The sequence below is a fragment of the Ostrinia nubilalis genome, chromosome 23 (assembly GCF_963855985.1).
Source record: "Ostrinia nubilalis chromosome 23, ilOstNubi1.1, whole genome shotgun sequence".
NCBI lineage: Eukaryota > Metazoa > Arthropoda > Insecta > Lepidoptera > Crambidae > Ostrinia > Ostrinia nubilalis.
The window spans coordinates 26,363-41,753 of NC_087110.1; the positions used below are offsets into that span (position 1 = coordinate 26,363).

The window sequence follows — 15,391 nt, forward strand, 5'->3', positions numbered from 1 at the left end:
CCTACTGCTGGCCCGTTCATATAAATGTACAGCCAGTAGGTATAAGGTGTTGTTCGTTACAAACCCAATAGAAATAAATCCAATTCATAACTTGAAGTCGAGTGCACCTCAATAACGACATGGTATCACAGTTGCGTCTCATAAACGCGTCGCGCGAAGCTGAAAATTGCGTTAGGGCGGCGCACACGCTCCAGCGCGCACTGATTGAAAAGCTATTGCGCTCGTTATCGGGCCGCAGCCGGCATGCGCGCTGCCTTAACCGACCCTACTCTGAAAACCAATGTCGATATATCCGTCTTTCTCCCTAACCCAGCACTTCTGAGAGAAAATGATAGATAGGCTATATCGAAACAATGTTTCTGAGTAGCCCCTCTACACATTGCGTGCGACGACTGTGGGCTCGTAGCATCAGTCGGTGTTACCGCCTTCACATAGCATGTGAAGCTACTGCTGGCGTGTCATAGAGCTTGCGTCGACCCAGTGGGTAGTTGTGTAGTGTGCGATCATGACAGATGGGTCGTCCTCCCATGGAGGTTTGGCTTTTGCCCTCATCTACTTTACATTCTTTCTGGATAACGTCCTGCTTACCGTCTTAGGTGAGTAGAACAGAATAACCACTTCATTTAACACAATAGGATACAAGACTTACAGAGCAGAATACCTATATTTACCTAGGTACCTACTCACTTCTTTCTCGTATTCTAATATGTATTTTCAGTATTAAAGGCGCTAGGCGGGTCCAGACATGTATCATTTGCCCGATCCGATCACCGTATCCGTATCGTCGACGCGTATCATGATCGCTTATGTGGACGGGTTATTACCTGGTTATTACCCGTCCACATATGCGATCATGATACGCGTCGACGATACGGATACGGTCGCGGTGATCGGATCTGGACCCGCCTTAAGTTGATCAAGGTTGGAGTCTAAAATGTGATTATTATGGATGTGGTTTGTGGTCCGCGCAGTGCCCATCATCCCGGACTGGGTGCGCGGCGAGGCGCTGGCGCTGTGGGCCGCGCACGACGCGCCGCTCGCCGCGCTGCTCAACACCACGGTGCACCGCATCACCACCGAGGGGCCCGGTAACGTATTCACGCGGAAAGGTGTGAGGTGTGCCATCTACAATCGATAGAAAATCTTCTGCCATTGTTTTTTTTTTAAGATCCAAGGGATATCCCGCTTTGGGTTATTAAGAATACTGGATATTACGAGGAACATCATTTAAGAACTGTCGAGGGTTTCTGTTGGAAGCTCTGAAAGATAATTGGATCATCAATCATCATAATCAGATACTGTTTTATAAGTTATCTTAAGAGTTTAATAACTGTTAATTGCCATGTACAGTGTGTCTTCACTATATTTTATCAACATTGTTAACCGGCTGCCGTGACACAAGCACAGCTTAGTGCAGATAAACAAACTGTAATTCTTTTGTTGGCAAATAAAATACTTTTACTTTACTTTTTACTTACTTTAAGTAACTCGATAACATCCCGATGTTACGTCAAGTGCCGCGTCTTCCAAATAACGAAGCAATGTTTATGCTATATTATAATGATTTTCATGAATTCTATCTGGCGACATATCGCTTAGACAAGCTCGGTTAGATAGTGTACGTTCGTGGTTGTTTAGGGTCGGGCGGGTCGCAGGCGGTGGTGGGGCTGGTGCTGGGCGCGAAGGCTGGCGCGCAGCTGCTGGCGGCGCCGCTGGCGTCGGCGCTGGTGTGCCGCGCCGGGCCCGCGCCCGTGCTGCGCGCCGCCACCGCCACGCTGGCCGCCGCCGCGCTGGGTGCGTATGCCGACGTACTACACACTTACACGGCGCCGCTAGCAGCTCTGGCGGCGCCGCTGGCGTCGGCGCTGGTGTGCCGCGCCGGGCCCGCGCCCGTGCTGCGCGCCGCCACCGCCACGCTGGCCGCCGCCGCGCTGGGTGCGTATGCCGACGTACTACACGAGAATAGGTCTCTCATGAAACGACCGACGCTAAAGAAGACTGCCTGAAAATTCTGTAGGTTCAAGTTTGGTCTCTGATCGTAACGCACAAGTCTACAGTATGCGTTACGATCAAGAGACCAAAGCTTTCGGCTTCACGCTTATGGGCCACCGACTACAGCCACCGGTGCGTGGCTGTAATCAGCTGTGGTCGGTGGCCCCTTTATCCTATCTTGCTTACATATTAAGTAAACGTTAAAATTGTAACACATTGACATAAACTGTGCAGAAAAATAGGGGTGTAAGTAATGGAATAATTTTATTCCTTAGGGCCTGTCGGCTCTAGCTAAGAATGCTGGGATAGTTGCATTGTATGTTATACAGGGTGGAATTATTAATGCCACCTGGAGGGAAAGTACTCTTAATATTGTAGATAGAATTTTTTTCTCAAAGAAAACATTCCTTTATTTTTGAAAAGAAATAGAACTGCATTCAAAGATTTCCAAAAATTTGCTTGCCACACCCGGGAATCGAACCAACTAAAATCTGTTAAAAATTACACCCTGTATTTTTATTACAGCTATCGTTAGGGTTAAGTATAAGGATAAAATCTCTCTAACAAACTTGATAAATTAAATGAAAGGAAAACCATGAAATCTTAAATTATTTTAATTATGTTACAGAAAATTGTATCTTTACATGTGATAATGGTAGAAAACTTTCGAAAAAAAAATCGAAAATCTTTGAATGCAGTTCTCTTTCTTTTCAAAAATAAAGGAATGTTTTCTTTCAGAATTTTTTTCTATCTACCTACAGTATTAAGAGTACTTTCCCTCCAGGTGACATTACAAAATTCCACCCTGTATACATTTAGATACGATGAAAAGAATACTCTCAATTAACGTTGACATCGCGCAAACTACCCTCGTTTGTAGATCCTGGCTATAAGCAGGAGTTAGGGTTAGGTATAGGTAGACCGAAGATCTGGTAAAGGTCGCGGAAGAACCTGGAAGAGGGCAGCGCAGGACCGTTCATTGTGGAAAACCTTGGGGGAGGCCTTTGTCCAGCAGTGGACGTCATTTGGCTGAAACGAACGATACAGGAGTTGCAGTAGTGGGATTAGTCCCTTTCTTTTACCCTCGCTTGGATGATGTCAGCTCGTGACTTTGTGAGCTCGTTCCCATCAGGTGTGGCGGGTTGTAGCAGCGTGTCGGGCGTGGGGCGGACGCTGTGCGTGGGCGCGGCGCGCGCGGCGCAGGGCGCGGGCGCGGCGCTGGCGGGCGTGGCGGGGCTGGCGCTGGCGGCCGCCGCGCTGCCCGCGCCGCAGCGGGACCGCGCCATCGGGGCGCTGCTAGGAGCCGTGGCCCTGGGTAATTTAAGTCCTTTTTTTCTTTGCAAATAGGCTTTTAAAAAGCGCTTTTACACTTTCCATTACACTCGGAGCCGTGGCCCAGGGTAATTCAAGTCCTTTTTTTCTTTGCAAATAGGCTTTTAAAAAGCGCTTTTACACTTTCCATTACACTCGGAGCCATGGCCCTGGGTAATTTAAGTCCTTTTTTTCTTTGCAAATAGGCTTTTAAAAAGCGCTTTTACACTTTCCATTACACTGCTTGCGAAAAAAGGACCAGTGCTGAGAAGAAGCAAGAAACTCACCATCATTGTCAGCCGGTTGAAACAAAGTGACTTCATAGCGTAGTGCCTCATTGATAGGCGGCCTTATTGTTTACTCAGGGCCGTCTTTAACCTACTAGGGGCCCTGGGCACTTCAGGATCAACGGGGCCCTTTTCATCTTGAAAAAGGTTTTCTTTGAGAGCAGACGGGGGCAGTGGCGGTGTAGCATGGGTTGGCACCCGGGGAGGACCGACCGCCCCCACCGCCCCCCCTTTACGCCGCTACTGGACGGGGGCCCTCTTGATCGCGGGGCCCTGGGCACGTGCCCAGAGTGCCCAGTGGTAAAGAGGGGCCTGGATAGGCCAAGTCACCAAGTGAAAGACAAGAGAGCACACGGTCGATCGCCAGCCCACTGGACGCCATCACAAAGGCTACTGAGTCCACCATGGTCCAGTGTACTCGCGACGCCTCTAACCGTCAGAAATGGAAGCACATCGCCAGGAGAGCTACCCTCGAAAATGACATCGAACACCCTACGTGTACCTCGTCAGTGCAACCACGACAAGAGTGTCCGACTAAGAAAAAGAACCTCATTGATATGTCTCTCGATGTCACGCATGATGTTGCTGCTTGTAGTAATAGACTGACTTATAGTTTAGCCTTCGAAGACTATCTTGCTAACTTACCAACTCCACTACGTGCAGGCGTGCTGGTGGGATACCCGTTTGGTGGCGCTGCGAATGCGTTGTGGAGTCGCGCCGCACCGTTCATGCTCATCTCCGTCGCACTGCTGGCTGATCTCAGTAAGTTTTACATACCAATCAAATTGGGTATTTAGCGTGTTTGACCTACGAGCTAATGATACTGATTATATTTTTCAGTTATGCAATACATGTTTCTGGATAGAGAGGAATTTTGCCAGGTGAGTCTGTTTAGATTACGTTCTTCTTAGAAACAGATTACTTACTCCTTTGTCCTATACACGGATAAGGATATCACTATCATTATTGCTACCGAATGTTTTTGCCAGGTTATTGGCACATTTCTTGTAATACACTACACATTTTCAGTATTGTTGCAACATGCCGTATCACAAGCAAATACGGCGGCAACATTTGTCAGTTCAAGCAAGAGCTGTAGGCCTAAGATACGCGCCGTGATAACTTTTATCGACGTCATTCAAAAGGTATGGGCAAAATCGATAAAATGGCGTGATAACAGCTTATCGCGGCGCGCATCTTAGGCCTACAGGTTGTGTGACCAACTGTCAACATGTTCTTGTCGTCTACCCAGCCCAGCGCCGGTGGTGGGACTGGCTGGGGCATGCGCAGCGGCGTGGCGGGCGTGGCGGCGGCGGGCGCGCGCGGCGCGTGCGGCGCGTGCGCGGGCGCCGTGCTGCTCACCACCAGCGTCATGGCCGCGCTCGAGCCCTGCCTGCCGCTGTGGATCATGGACAAGTTCCACCCGCAGGTGCGCCGCGAGCTGGTGACCTCGTGCCCATTGTCGGTGTCAGGCCCGGATTTTAAGGGTGGCAGCGTCTGTTCTTCTTCTTAAATAACTTAAATTTTATTGTTGTTGTCTCTGTCAGCCCGGTCGAAATTATGTAGTTGGTGCCATTTAAATTCTACGCGAGGCGACTGTACATCACTGGACGTCAACGCTCTTGTTCTGCTCTTGTTGTGGTTAAGAAGGCTGTTGGCCCTCACACCCGACGGTGACGTGACAAAATGAACAGCATTATAAGTAGGCGAGCGAATTTCAATATGATACTTTTCGGGCGATGAGGCCTGGCAAAACACTCGACATTCCTTTACGGCGCTGACACAAAATTGGTGTCCAATACGAGCGTACTCTCAACGGCTCGACCACCACTGCCAATCTGATGGGGGTTTGATTTATATCCATTCAGTGCATAAGTGGGGATTTAAGTGTGAACAACTTGTCATATAAAATGCTGCCACTGGAACATTCGATTAAAATCCGAATCAGACACTCTACAAGTGGGAACAAGCTCTAAGGCAGTGGTTCCTAACCTTTTTAATGTCACTACCCCTGTGAACAAGTATGAGAATTGAGTTTACCCCTAGCTAAGCTTTATAGTAGTTCATTGCGCGGCCGCGGCACGCCACCGCGAGACCATGTTACCCCTCTAGAATTTCCGATTTACCCCTGCGGGGGTAATTACCCCCAGGTTAAGAACCACTGCTCTAAGGCGAGCTCCTCAGGTCGCGAAAGAGGTCTGTTGCGTGCGGCACCGCAACGCGAACGTTGCAAGGTTGCGACGCTGCTTCGTAGTTCTAAATATAAATCTGTCTTGCGGACGCGGTGACTTCTCTCTTACGGGAGCAATGTACCCCTTAGAAGTGGCAGACGGGCGCGGTGTTCATCCCGGACAGCGCGGGCTACCTGGCGGCGGCGAGCCTGGTGGGCGGCGCGGCGCGGCGGCTGGGCGCCGAGCGCGTGGCGCTGGCGGCGCAGCTGGCCGTGGGGCTGGCGGCGTTAGCGGTACCGCATGCCACTTCGGTGCGTACACCTTGAACACTTCACAGTATTCCACCTGACAGGCTGTGCTCAGCAAGGTCGAGTGTGAGAAGTAGATGTGCTGTGAGGTTGTAGTCGACAAACAGCTTCTTATACTCGTATCAATAGACGCCGTCGCAATTTTAACCACGATTGTGGTCTAATGGTAATACCACCTGCTTCAGACTCAGAGGTCCCATTTTCGATTGCCAGTGGCTAACTACCACTATCCTACCTAAGTATGTCACCATAACATTAATTTTAACAGCATTCGTAGCTATTCCCGTAGTTGGAGATATGATAGCTGTTTTATTTGGGGGTTGAGGATTACGCGTGAAGCTCGCTTCCACCTTCGGCCTGATCATCACTTTCCATCAGCAGATATGCAGGCTGAAAGATCAAAGAGTGTTTAAGGCTTCTGTGCAAAGATCATGCACAGAGGCCTTAATCATTTTTGTACTGAAGATCATTGAAATAAAGAGTATCGTGTGGAGTATTGCAGGTGTCGTGGCTGGCGCTGCCGCACCTGGCACTCGGGCTGGGGCTGGGCGCGACCGACGCGGCGCTGGTGCCGGCGCTGCTGGCGCGCCAGCCCGCGCGCGTGCCGCACGTCGCCGCGCTGCTGCAGGCCGCCTCCAGCGTCGCCTACACGCTCGGTATGCTGGCCGTCCGGCCGCGAGTGCTGTGTGTACTGTAGGTGCCGCACCGGCGCTGGGGCTGGGGCTGGGCGCGACGGACGCGGTGCTGGTGCCAGGGACATCTTTAACCTACTGGGGGCCCTGGCTATTTAAGGATCAAGGGGACCATGTTCCTCTAAAGGCCGAAAATTAAAGAAATATTGAACTTTGGCAAGTTTTTACGTACACCTGCTGTATTCTGAGGAGTAGACAGGCCCGACGCCCAGGGCGCAGGTCATACCCATATCCGCTATAAGTCTTGCTGCTGCTTATAAACTCGTCCCACAATCTTAAACATTGTGTTTGTACCTTTACAATAAGAGCCTCAAATTAGAGCATAGAATTATCTGTGCCTCAGACGTCTCAAGTTGTGCGAGTCCCATGAGAAAACTTTGTCTGCTTTATTGTAAAGTCCGGTCGCTGAGCAGATATAATTTCGTTCAATGACCCCAAGCTACCCATCCTTATCGCACGGCGACTTTACCTTGATAACTTGAAGTCAATTCTGTTCCATCTCCGCGAGACAGGAACCCATGATGTCGCAGTAATTAAAGACCTTGACCTAGGCCCGGTGGCGGGCGGGCTGGTGGCGTGGGGCGCGGGCTTCGAGGCCACGATGCGCGCGCTGGGCGTGCTCAACCTGCTCTACGCCGCGCTGCTCTACCGCGCGCTGCGGCGGCACCCGCTCTCCGACCAGGTAAGAGGCACCACCACATTCTAGATCACACCATCACCACATCCTTTTTCAAAGTCAAATTCAAAATTTCTTTTTTTGTTTAGACTAATAAATAGTTCTTACAAATCGTCATTTTGCTCTTATCGTCTTTGCCATATAACCACCACATTCTATGTCACACATACCATCATCATCTTAGAGTAGGCGCACACCGTTGATTTTTAGTTGGCCGATAGTTGTGCCCGATTTGAAATTGTATGAAGAATCGGCCAAATCGAATCGGCGTAGTGTGCGCACTCCCATACATGCCCATACTGATCAACAACCCGACTAAACTATCGGCCGACGAAAAATCAACGGTGTGAGCCTACTCTTACCACATTTTAGAAGATCGTCCGCTGTCAATGCAGGCTTACCGGTATCACCTGGTGATATGGCCAGTCGCATCGCGTAGCTAGCCCCAACGTGATCGAATAATAATTAAAAATACATTATAGAGATGTATCAATTTACGACAGTTAAACGTGACCTGCTTTTCTCACATTCAAATTTGAATAAAATTGAACTCGTAAATAAGTTACTGCGTTACAAATTCTAAGAAAATTGCGCAACAGTTTCTGAAACCGATTTGACCATAAATTAGAATAGAGTCTAGAATTTGAATTGACGTCCTTCCCTTATTTATTACACGTAAAATCGCAAATGAAACCAAGTTTTATCGACAGTGGGGCGCGAGCAGCCCGGACGACGACTCAGCCAGCGAGGAGGCGGCCGACGAGGGCGCTCCGCTGCGCCCGCAGCAGTACACTACGCTCCACTAGAGCCACTCACCTTCAGTACTTTGATCTGTTAATCTTATTGTGAAAATAAACATAAATATCTACTTCGCATTTTTATTCAAAATCTCTTCAGGACGCCTACCTAAACTTAAATAATTTCAAGCTTCTACAGTTTCTTACATCAGTTGAGTCCATTTTGCTAAGAGCATTCCATTCTATGTCGTGCAAGCGCGCGCTCATAAATGGCAAAATCTGAGTTGAATTCCTTGGCTCCAAACCTACTAGCCATCCATGTTCGCTCGACCCTCGATGAGCTTCCAGCATACATGGACTGGATTACTTGGGATTATTGGATTAGTCCGTGATAAACACAACTGTAAACATAACTGTAAAACAGCATCCTCTTTGAAATGTTCCGACACGACGTTTGAATTTTTTTCATTTGTTTCAAACATCAACAGGCCGCGACCGACTGACACCTGTCAAAATTACAGTTCTGATGACCCCGTAAAATCAAATTTCAGTGTTTAAACTCCAGTAACTTCTAAATTTATCAGTGCACCAAACAAATAACTCAGGATGGCATGCAAAAAACCATTGGGTAAGTTCGTAAAATTACTCGTTAACTTTAGTAACCACTTGTCCTGCACTGGTGGTCCTAGTCCTTGCATTACGTAAGAACTGAGTGTGTAATGGTGTAAACATGTTACACCGCTCGCCTTTGAGTCAAGGCCCAAGACTAAGGAGATCAGAGACAACTTTGTAGCCATATGTCCTAAAAAAAGATGATTTCAGGCTTTCATGGTGGCTCATATAGTCTATGTCTATCAATAGTGTTGTCGTGACTCCTGTATGCTATCCACTGGGTATGTCCCGCAGGGCCCGGCCCCGGCGCGTACCAGCTGCCCACGACGTGCGGCTTCAACCAGCACGACCCGTCGCGCTACCGCAACCCGATGTACTCGTTCGGGACCAACGCCGGGTACCGCGTCAAGGGCCTGGGCCCGGGGCCCGCCTACCGCATCGACCGCGTCACGCGCGACGGCATGGTCTCCTCCCCCGCTTGGAGCTTCGGCGCTAGGTACCACTTTATGAATCATTACAAAACCAAATATTGATACACGAATGTTAGAAGAAAAACGTAAAGTAAACCGATAGTTCCAGAGGGTCTATTCTTGCGATGGGACCAAAATGTTTGACTTAGAGCAAGGCTGCTCAACCTTTTGAAGAGTCGGGCCAAACGGTGGATTCAGTCGTTAACGACGGGCGACTTAAATTTTTTATTTCAGTTACTCTCAGGACAAGCGCAATAAAAAACTCAATTATTAAGATCGACCATACTTGCTCGGGTCACTTAAAATTCCTGCCTGGGGTTGAGCAGCCTTGACTTAGAGGATGCACAAACGTAAACACTTGTCTTGTGTGGTACGTACAAGTCAAGACCCCTTCTGACCCACCACACTACCAAACCACACTACCAGTAGTGTCGTGGGGAATATTTTTTCCCTTCAACACTACCAAGCCAGTAGTACAACACTACCGGGTAACTTACATCTTCATTCCCATCGACACCACTACTAGTCTACTGGTAGTGTGGTTTGGTAGTGCGGTGGGTCAGAAGGGGTCAAGACTTTTTCAGATAGTCAACATGAAATCCGCCAGTCATTGTGAACACGTAGAAACTTGTGTCCAGCTGCTTCCACTTGACATCACACAAAGTGTCTACGTTTACGTAGCACCTTAGGATGACTTGAAAACAAAAAGAGTCAAAGGAGACCTCAGTAGCGGCGTAGGGGGGTTCGGTCCGCCCCGGGTGCCAAGCATCAGGGGGTGACACAAGTCACGCAGATTAGTACTCACTGGCGCATCTGCATGGCAAATCGCGCGATTGTCTTTCAATCTTCAAATCGGTAGGTAACCCCCCAAAAATCCTGGGGGGTACCAGGGGGTGGGTGCCTTAGGACTTATGATCGCCCCGGGTGCCACCCATGCTACGCCGCCACGTGGAGACGTGTTGAAGCAACCTGCGTGTTGCAGGTTCCCGACGCGCGCCACGCTACGCACGCCGGGCCCAGGCTCGCACGCGCCTGAGCGCTGCCCGGCCATGCGAGAGCCGCGCGCACCCATATATTCGATGGGCGCGCGGCTCGGCTTCGCGCTCAAGCGGCCGGGGCCCGCGCCCAACGCCTACGCGCTGCGGCTGGGGCCCGGCACGCCCGCCTACACCATGGGCGCGCGAGTCGGCTTCAACCTCAAGCCGCGCTCGCCGGGGCCCGCTGTCTACTTCCAGCGGGACGCCAACGTCTACATGACGAGGTGAGCTCCTTGTACATTATCTTTGGGTTGGGAGCCGTCTACGCTCACCTATTATTGTCCGGTGAAGTTGGAAAAGCCACTCAAGGCTACCAACACTTTCCGTGCAAAAAAAGTCCTTATATGGAAATTAACTGTCACGATATTGTGGGTCTTCATTTGTCTAAGGAAACTTATGCCCGTTTTCACCATCAATCCCTAATTTTTAAGTGACCCCTATGGTAACACATTACAGAAATTTTGTTTTCAAATGGGTTACTTAAAAATTAGGGATTGATGGTGAAAACGGGCATTAGACTCTAACATGTTCATTAAAATATTTCGCGATTCTGCAAGCGTTCTCTAATAGTCGTTTCTCCATTAGACTTGACATTTCCTTTTTGAGAGATTCATCCACAGAATGTTTTTCACACAGCCCACCCACATTTTTATAATATTTGTCTTTTTACTCATTTATTTTCACGTTGCTAGGAGCCCGAACTACTCGCTGGGCGCAAAACTGGACGGCGCGGGCAAGGCCACGAAGACGCCCGGGCCCGCGGCCTACCCGCCCAACCTCTATAACGTCAAGAAGGTACGTGTTTCCTGGCTATTTGATATTTCTAAAACAAACAAACTTGTTCGGATGCTCATATTCTATCGTAATTATTGAATCCTTTCAGTCTACAGCAGTCTTTCCCAAAGTGGGCGATAACGCCCCCTTGTGGGCGCTGCAGGCTTAAAAGGGGGCGGTAAGAGACCCAGAAAAAAAATGGGACGTTGTGTAGAGGCTTGGGAGTAGGGTTGCCAGGTCCAAAATCACAAAAGCCGGACTTTGTACTTCATTTGGCCGGACATTTTACCCTAAAAGCCGGACATGTGACGGGGGGGGGGGGGGGTGCAATTAGTGTCAGCTCATGGGTGAGTATCATCATCGGTTGCTAACCAACATCCTGAAGCGTGCGCTTCATATGATTCTGTGGCTCGACTTTCACCTGATGCGGCAACCAAATAAAAAGCCTAACAAAAGCCGGACAGGCCGGACAAGGCAATATTTGGCCGGACAAGTCCCTAAAAAGCCAAACATGTCCGGCTAAAGCCGGACGCCTGGCAACCCTACTTGGGAGGCGTCATTTACTAAGAGGACTGTTAGACACCGACTGAGCACTCGACACTCGACTACAAATGGGGCGCTAAAAAGAATTTATTCTCAAAGTGGGCAGTAGACAAAATAAGTTTGGGAACCGCTGGTCTACAGTGACATTCGTATCGTTTCAGAACCCGTACTCATACTCGTTCGGCACGAAACACGGCGACTACGCGCCGCCCATGATCGTCAAAGAAGACACCATGGACTGTCTTTGAAAACTGGTGCGTCACTAAACGGAAGCTGTGACGTCACAAACACGCAAACGCGAGTGGCCCCAGAACGGTGTGCCATCCACTTAAACTTGATTGATTGCTTTCGAGACACTTTGTTACATGGAATTTGTAATCATTTAAGAAAGTAACAAAAGATGCAATATTCAAGTATTTATAAATGTTTTGTAGCATTTGGACTTTGATGCTTGTTTGTAATGTGCTAGTAAAATGTTTACAAAAACATTGTATAAGTGAAGAAACAGTGATGTTGAAGAAATTGTATGAATTGGAACATTTCAAATGATTTTTGAAAAGTTTTTGTATTGTTACTGGTCTTTTTGGAGTCCAAATTGAATTTTTACTATTTGAATTAAAGATTGTTATTGTTTTATAACATGTTTTATTAACAATTTTACTTACACTATCTACTTATGAATTTACACTATTTCTTATAAATAATAACTCGCACCCACAGTATACTAGGCAGGACATTGGACTTTCTCCCATTGTTTTTTCACAATCACATCATAACATTGCATTCACTATTATACGGGCATGGCATGGTGGTGATGAAACATTATATTTACCTACACAAAATGCAGTTTGGCAAAATTAGCCCATATAACAGATAAACATCTTGTAGAAGATTAATAAGTAATCAGAAATAAGTTTTGCATGCAAAATCATATCTATTTGCTACTATAGTTCCAAAATACTGAACTGTCCTATGCATGACATTGACAGTGGGGCGCCACGGTCAATACCGGATTGCTGCCCCCCTAGACAAAACGCACTTTTTGATTGAATCGAAAATCGAATCCGTCAAAACTCCATACAAAAAAGGGGCTTTTCGACCACTTTTCGACTGGTTTGCGATTATAATTTGCACTTTGTCTAGACCCACTGGTTACGATTTTTGCTATGTTGGAAACCATATAGTTGAACAATGGTAGCGCCCCCCTGTCATTGAGTTTGGTGGGACAGTTCAGCGTGGGTCATCTAGACATTGATGGGCTGTCGTCTGCAGAAGTATGTGGAAGAAAGAAGCATTCTTACGTTGACGCACTGAGGGTAGTCTTCTATCTGTCGTCAGAACTTGCGCATGGCCTTGAGGCGGTTGTTGCGTCGCATGCCGGCGGCGCGCACGCGCAGCCAGTAGCGCTTGGAGTTTGGGTCCAGCTCGTCGAGGCGTGGTGGCGCGCCCGTGCGCAGAGTCCACAGCCACGACGGGTACTCGCTGTCGTCCTTCAGCTGGGGACGCATTGATGAGTTTGGTTAAAAACAATAGAACTATGCAAATCAACAAAAAGAGGGTCCTTCAATCGTAGGTAGAATTTTTTCGTAGGATCACACTCAATATTAAAATAACACAAATACAATATTTCATGAATTAGAAATGAAAGACATTGTGTAGTATTATAAAGCTTAGAAAGCCTGTGATGAAATGTTAGGACTAAAGAGTAGTTGAGCATCAGGATAAAAGAACTAAAAGTTATGAATAAATAAATAAATGACTAAACATGAACCAAGGAAAGTTTGGTATGAACAATATAAATTATGTGAGGGCGATCGGCCCACCACCAAAAGTACCTTATCAAGACCATGTGCATCATACATAAGTAAGGAAACACCAATTGGATTCTTATTCTTTACTTAAGTCATACCTTGACATCCTCTCCGGTGGTGTAGATGTTAGACCCGCACACGAACGTGGTGAGCTTGACGGGGTCAGTTTCAACTGGCAGCTGCTTTTTTTCCATCGGGCCCAGTTTGCCAGCCTTCTTCTTGCCTTTACCCAGGCCCATTACACCTGTACATTGAGTATTTAGGTTTAGTACACAAGTAAACACCATCATTATTATCAGAATGATACATTAAGAGCCACTCAATCTCAATACCTACCTCCTGCCGCTGAAGTCTTTTTCACAGCAGCGAAGCAAGAACTGTTTGTATGAAGGTATTGTGAATTTACATTAACTAAAGTTCGCATTTGTACAAAACCCCGACCTATTGCGGATAAATAAGACATTGTAATAACTTTTATCCAATTGATTATTAAATTATTATTCAATTATGATTCCATAAAACTCAATTTATAGGTTATGTTTTCATTATTGTCTTGAAAGCTGTCAATGTCATTTTATAGCACGTTCCGTTTCACTCAACATCAACATTACTCTTTGACTGTATCATATGATGCCTTTGCCTTTCGGTAGAATCATGGAGTTACTAATTATGTGGAGAGGCTCTATTGCATATTGATACAAAACCAAATCGACACAACAAATAATATGATACTATCCGTTCGCTTTAAGTTTGCCGCTGGCGATATAACGTCACTCGAAAGGTTTGATTTGATTTGATTTGAAGGAATCGTCTGTAACTATAACAAACTATGTTTAAAATATTTTTTATTTATTATTATTGATAAAAATTGAGTATTTGCGTAAAATAAGACACACTAATTGCGTTTAATCACGGTTGGGAGAGGGAACGCGCATTCCATGGACTGGCAAACTTAGCGCGAACGGGTAGTAACAACCAGGCATGGAACATTTCATAAATAGCAGGTGAAAAATCATATGACATGAATTTCATTAATCACCTGCTATTTTACTTCACATAGACTGCCATAATTTCACAGTCAACGAAATCACGAATCACATGAATTTCATTCATTCATTCGAGCGAAGTCCGTGAGCGCAGCTCTGCCAAGCGACCGAGCGAGTAAGAAGGAATGATTTGATCATGTGCGTGTTAGAAAAGGACGAGAGATGTGATGACGAACGAAACTGGGCATTTAAAATATGAACTTTGAGCTTAAGGTGTAAGGTTAAGATTTCCTTGTCCATGATTCGTATGATTTCATTAGATAGCAGGCAGATGAAATGAATGAATTTTCACTAGTAGTCGCGCGGTTATTGATTGTTGCATACATACTGTGCTGTGAAACTGTTTGTTTTTTGTTGTGCGACATAAAATATTGTTACATTTCATATTTAGCTAATTAGCAATCGTTTATCATACTTCATTAAAAGTAGCACATTATATGAAAGAGCTACATTATAACACTGCGAATAAAAATCATTGCCTGTAAAATTTCGCATGTGAAATCATTTATGAACAAAAATCATCATTTCATAGAATGAAAATAAATGAAAAATAGCAATCATTTCCATGCCTAGTAACAACAACCCATGGTGACGTATGAAAAAAGGAATAGAAATAATGTTTCGTCAGTAGTACTCATTCTGGTAAAGCTAGTCACCTCTTTTTTCATGAGCATTTGATGCGTGCTCAATGTATACTTGATTTGAGAAAGGAATGGCCGTAGTGTAGGCAAGGCAATAATTAAGCTGACAAAATGTTTGTTTACTCGAAATATTTGTTAACTGATTGCCTATTAAACAGTACTGTACCGTTATTCGAAGCCTTTATAATGAGAGTAGTGTCTGTCTTTTCCTGTTTGAGTACTAGTTTTGACGTATAATCTGCCCACGTGACTTCCGCTCCGGTCCCCCACCGCCTAAGCACGC

General features: G+C 46.7%; 2 protein-coding genes and 2 long non-coding RNA genes across 4 annotated transcripts in view; 2 read left to right on the plus strand and 2 right to left on the minus strand.

The window, feature by feature from the left end:
* The first annotated feature begins 339 nt into the window (after positions 1–339).
* LOC135083182 (synaptic vesicular amine transporter-like) lies at positions 340–8,243 on the plus strand. Its single transcript, XM_063977917.1, has 11 exons — positions 340–596; positions 972–1,088; positions 1,639–1,935; positions 3,125–3,307; positions 4,254–4,352; positions 4,431–4,471; positions 4,843–5,034; positions 5,911–6,072; positions 6,572–6,757; positions 7,270–7,443; positions 8,148–8,243. The coding sequence occupies exons 1-11, from the start codon at positions 506–508 to the stop codon at positions 8,241–8,243; spliced, it is 1,638 nt and encodes a 545-aa protein (XP_063833987.1). The 5' UTR covers positions 340–505.
* A 2,192-nt stretch (positions 8,244–10,435) lies between these two features.
* Positions 10,436–12,249, plus strand: LOC135083436 (uncharacterized). The gene is made up of 3 exons (XR_010259602.1): positions 10,436–10,517; positions 10,986–11,088; positions 11,772–12,249. It is a non-coding gene; the product is annotated as an uncharacterized LOC135083436 (long non-coding RNA).
* LOC135083433 (large ribosomal subunit protein mL54) lies at positions 12,014–13,983 on the minus strand. The gene is made up of 3 exons (XM_063978180.1): positions 13,758–13,983; positions 13,520–13,665; positions 12,014–13,106 (listed from the first exon to the last, which is right to left on the minus strand). The coding sequence occupies exons 1-3, from the start codon at positions 13,882–13,884 to the stop codon at positions 12,945–12,947; spliced, it is 435 nt and encodes a 144-aa protein (XP_063834250.1). The 5' UTR covers positions 13,885–13,983; the 3' UTR covers positions 12,014–12,944.
* LOC135083440 (uncharacterized) overlaps positions 12,014–15,391 on the minus strand; it is a 262,840-nt gene continuing 259,462 nt past the window's right edge. The window contains exon 2 of the long non-coding RNA XR_010259607.1: positions 12,014–12,758. This is a non-coding gene — a long non-coding RNA (uncharacterized LOC135083440). The remainder of the gene's footprint in view (positions 12,759–15,391) is intronic.

Coding starts and splice junctions, on each gene's coding strand:
- LOC135083182 (XM_063977917.1), top strand. CDS start 506: ATGACAGATGGGTCGTCCTCCCATGGAGGTTTGGCTTTTGCCCTCATC. Junction 1,089..1,638: donor CATCACCACCGAGGGGCCCG/GTAACGTATTCA, acceptor GTGGTTGTTTAG/GGTCGGGCGGGTCGCAGGCG. Junction 6,073..6,571: donor CGGTACCGCATGCCACTTCG/GTGCGTACACCT, acceptor GGAGTATTGCAG/GTGTCGTGGCTGGCGCTGCC.
- LOC135083433 (XM_063978180.1), bottom strand. CDS start 13,884: ATGTCTTATTTATCCGCAATAGGTCGGGGTTTTGTACAAATGCGAACT. Junction 13,666..13,757: donor AAAGACTTCAGCGGCAGGAG/GTAGGTATTGAG, acceptor CTCAATGTACAG/GTGTAATGGGCCTGGGTAAA. Junction 13,107..13,519: donor CCACCGGAGAGGATGTCAAG/GTATGACTTAAG, acceptor ATGCGTCCCCAG/CTGAAGGACGACAGCGAGTA.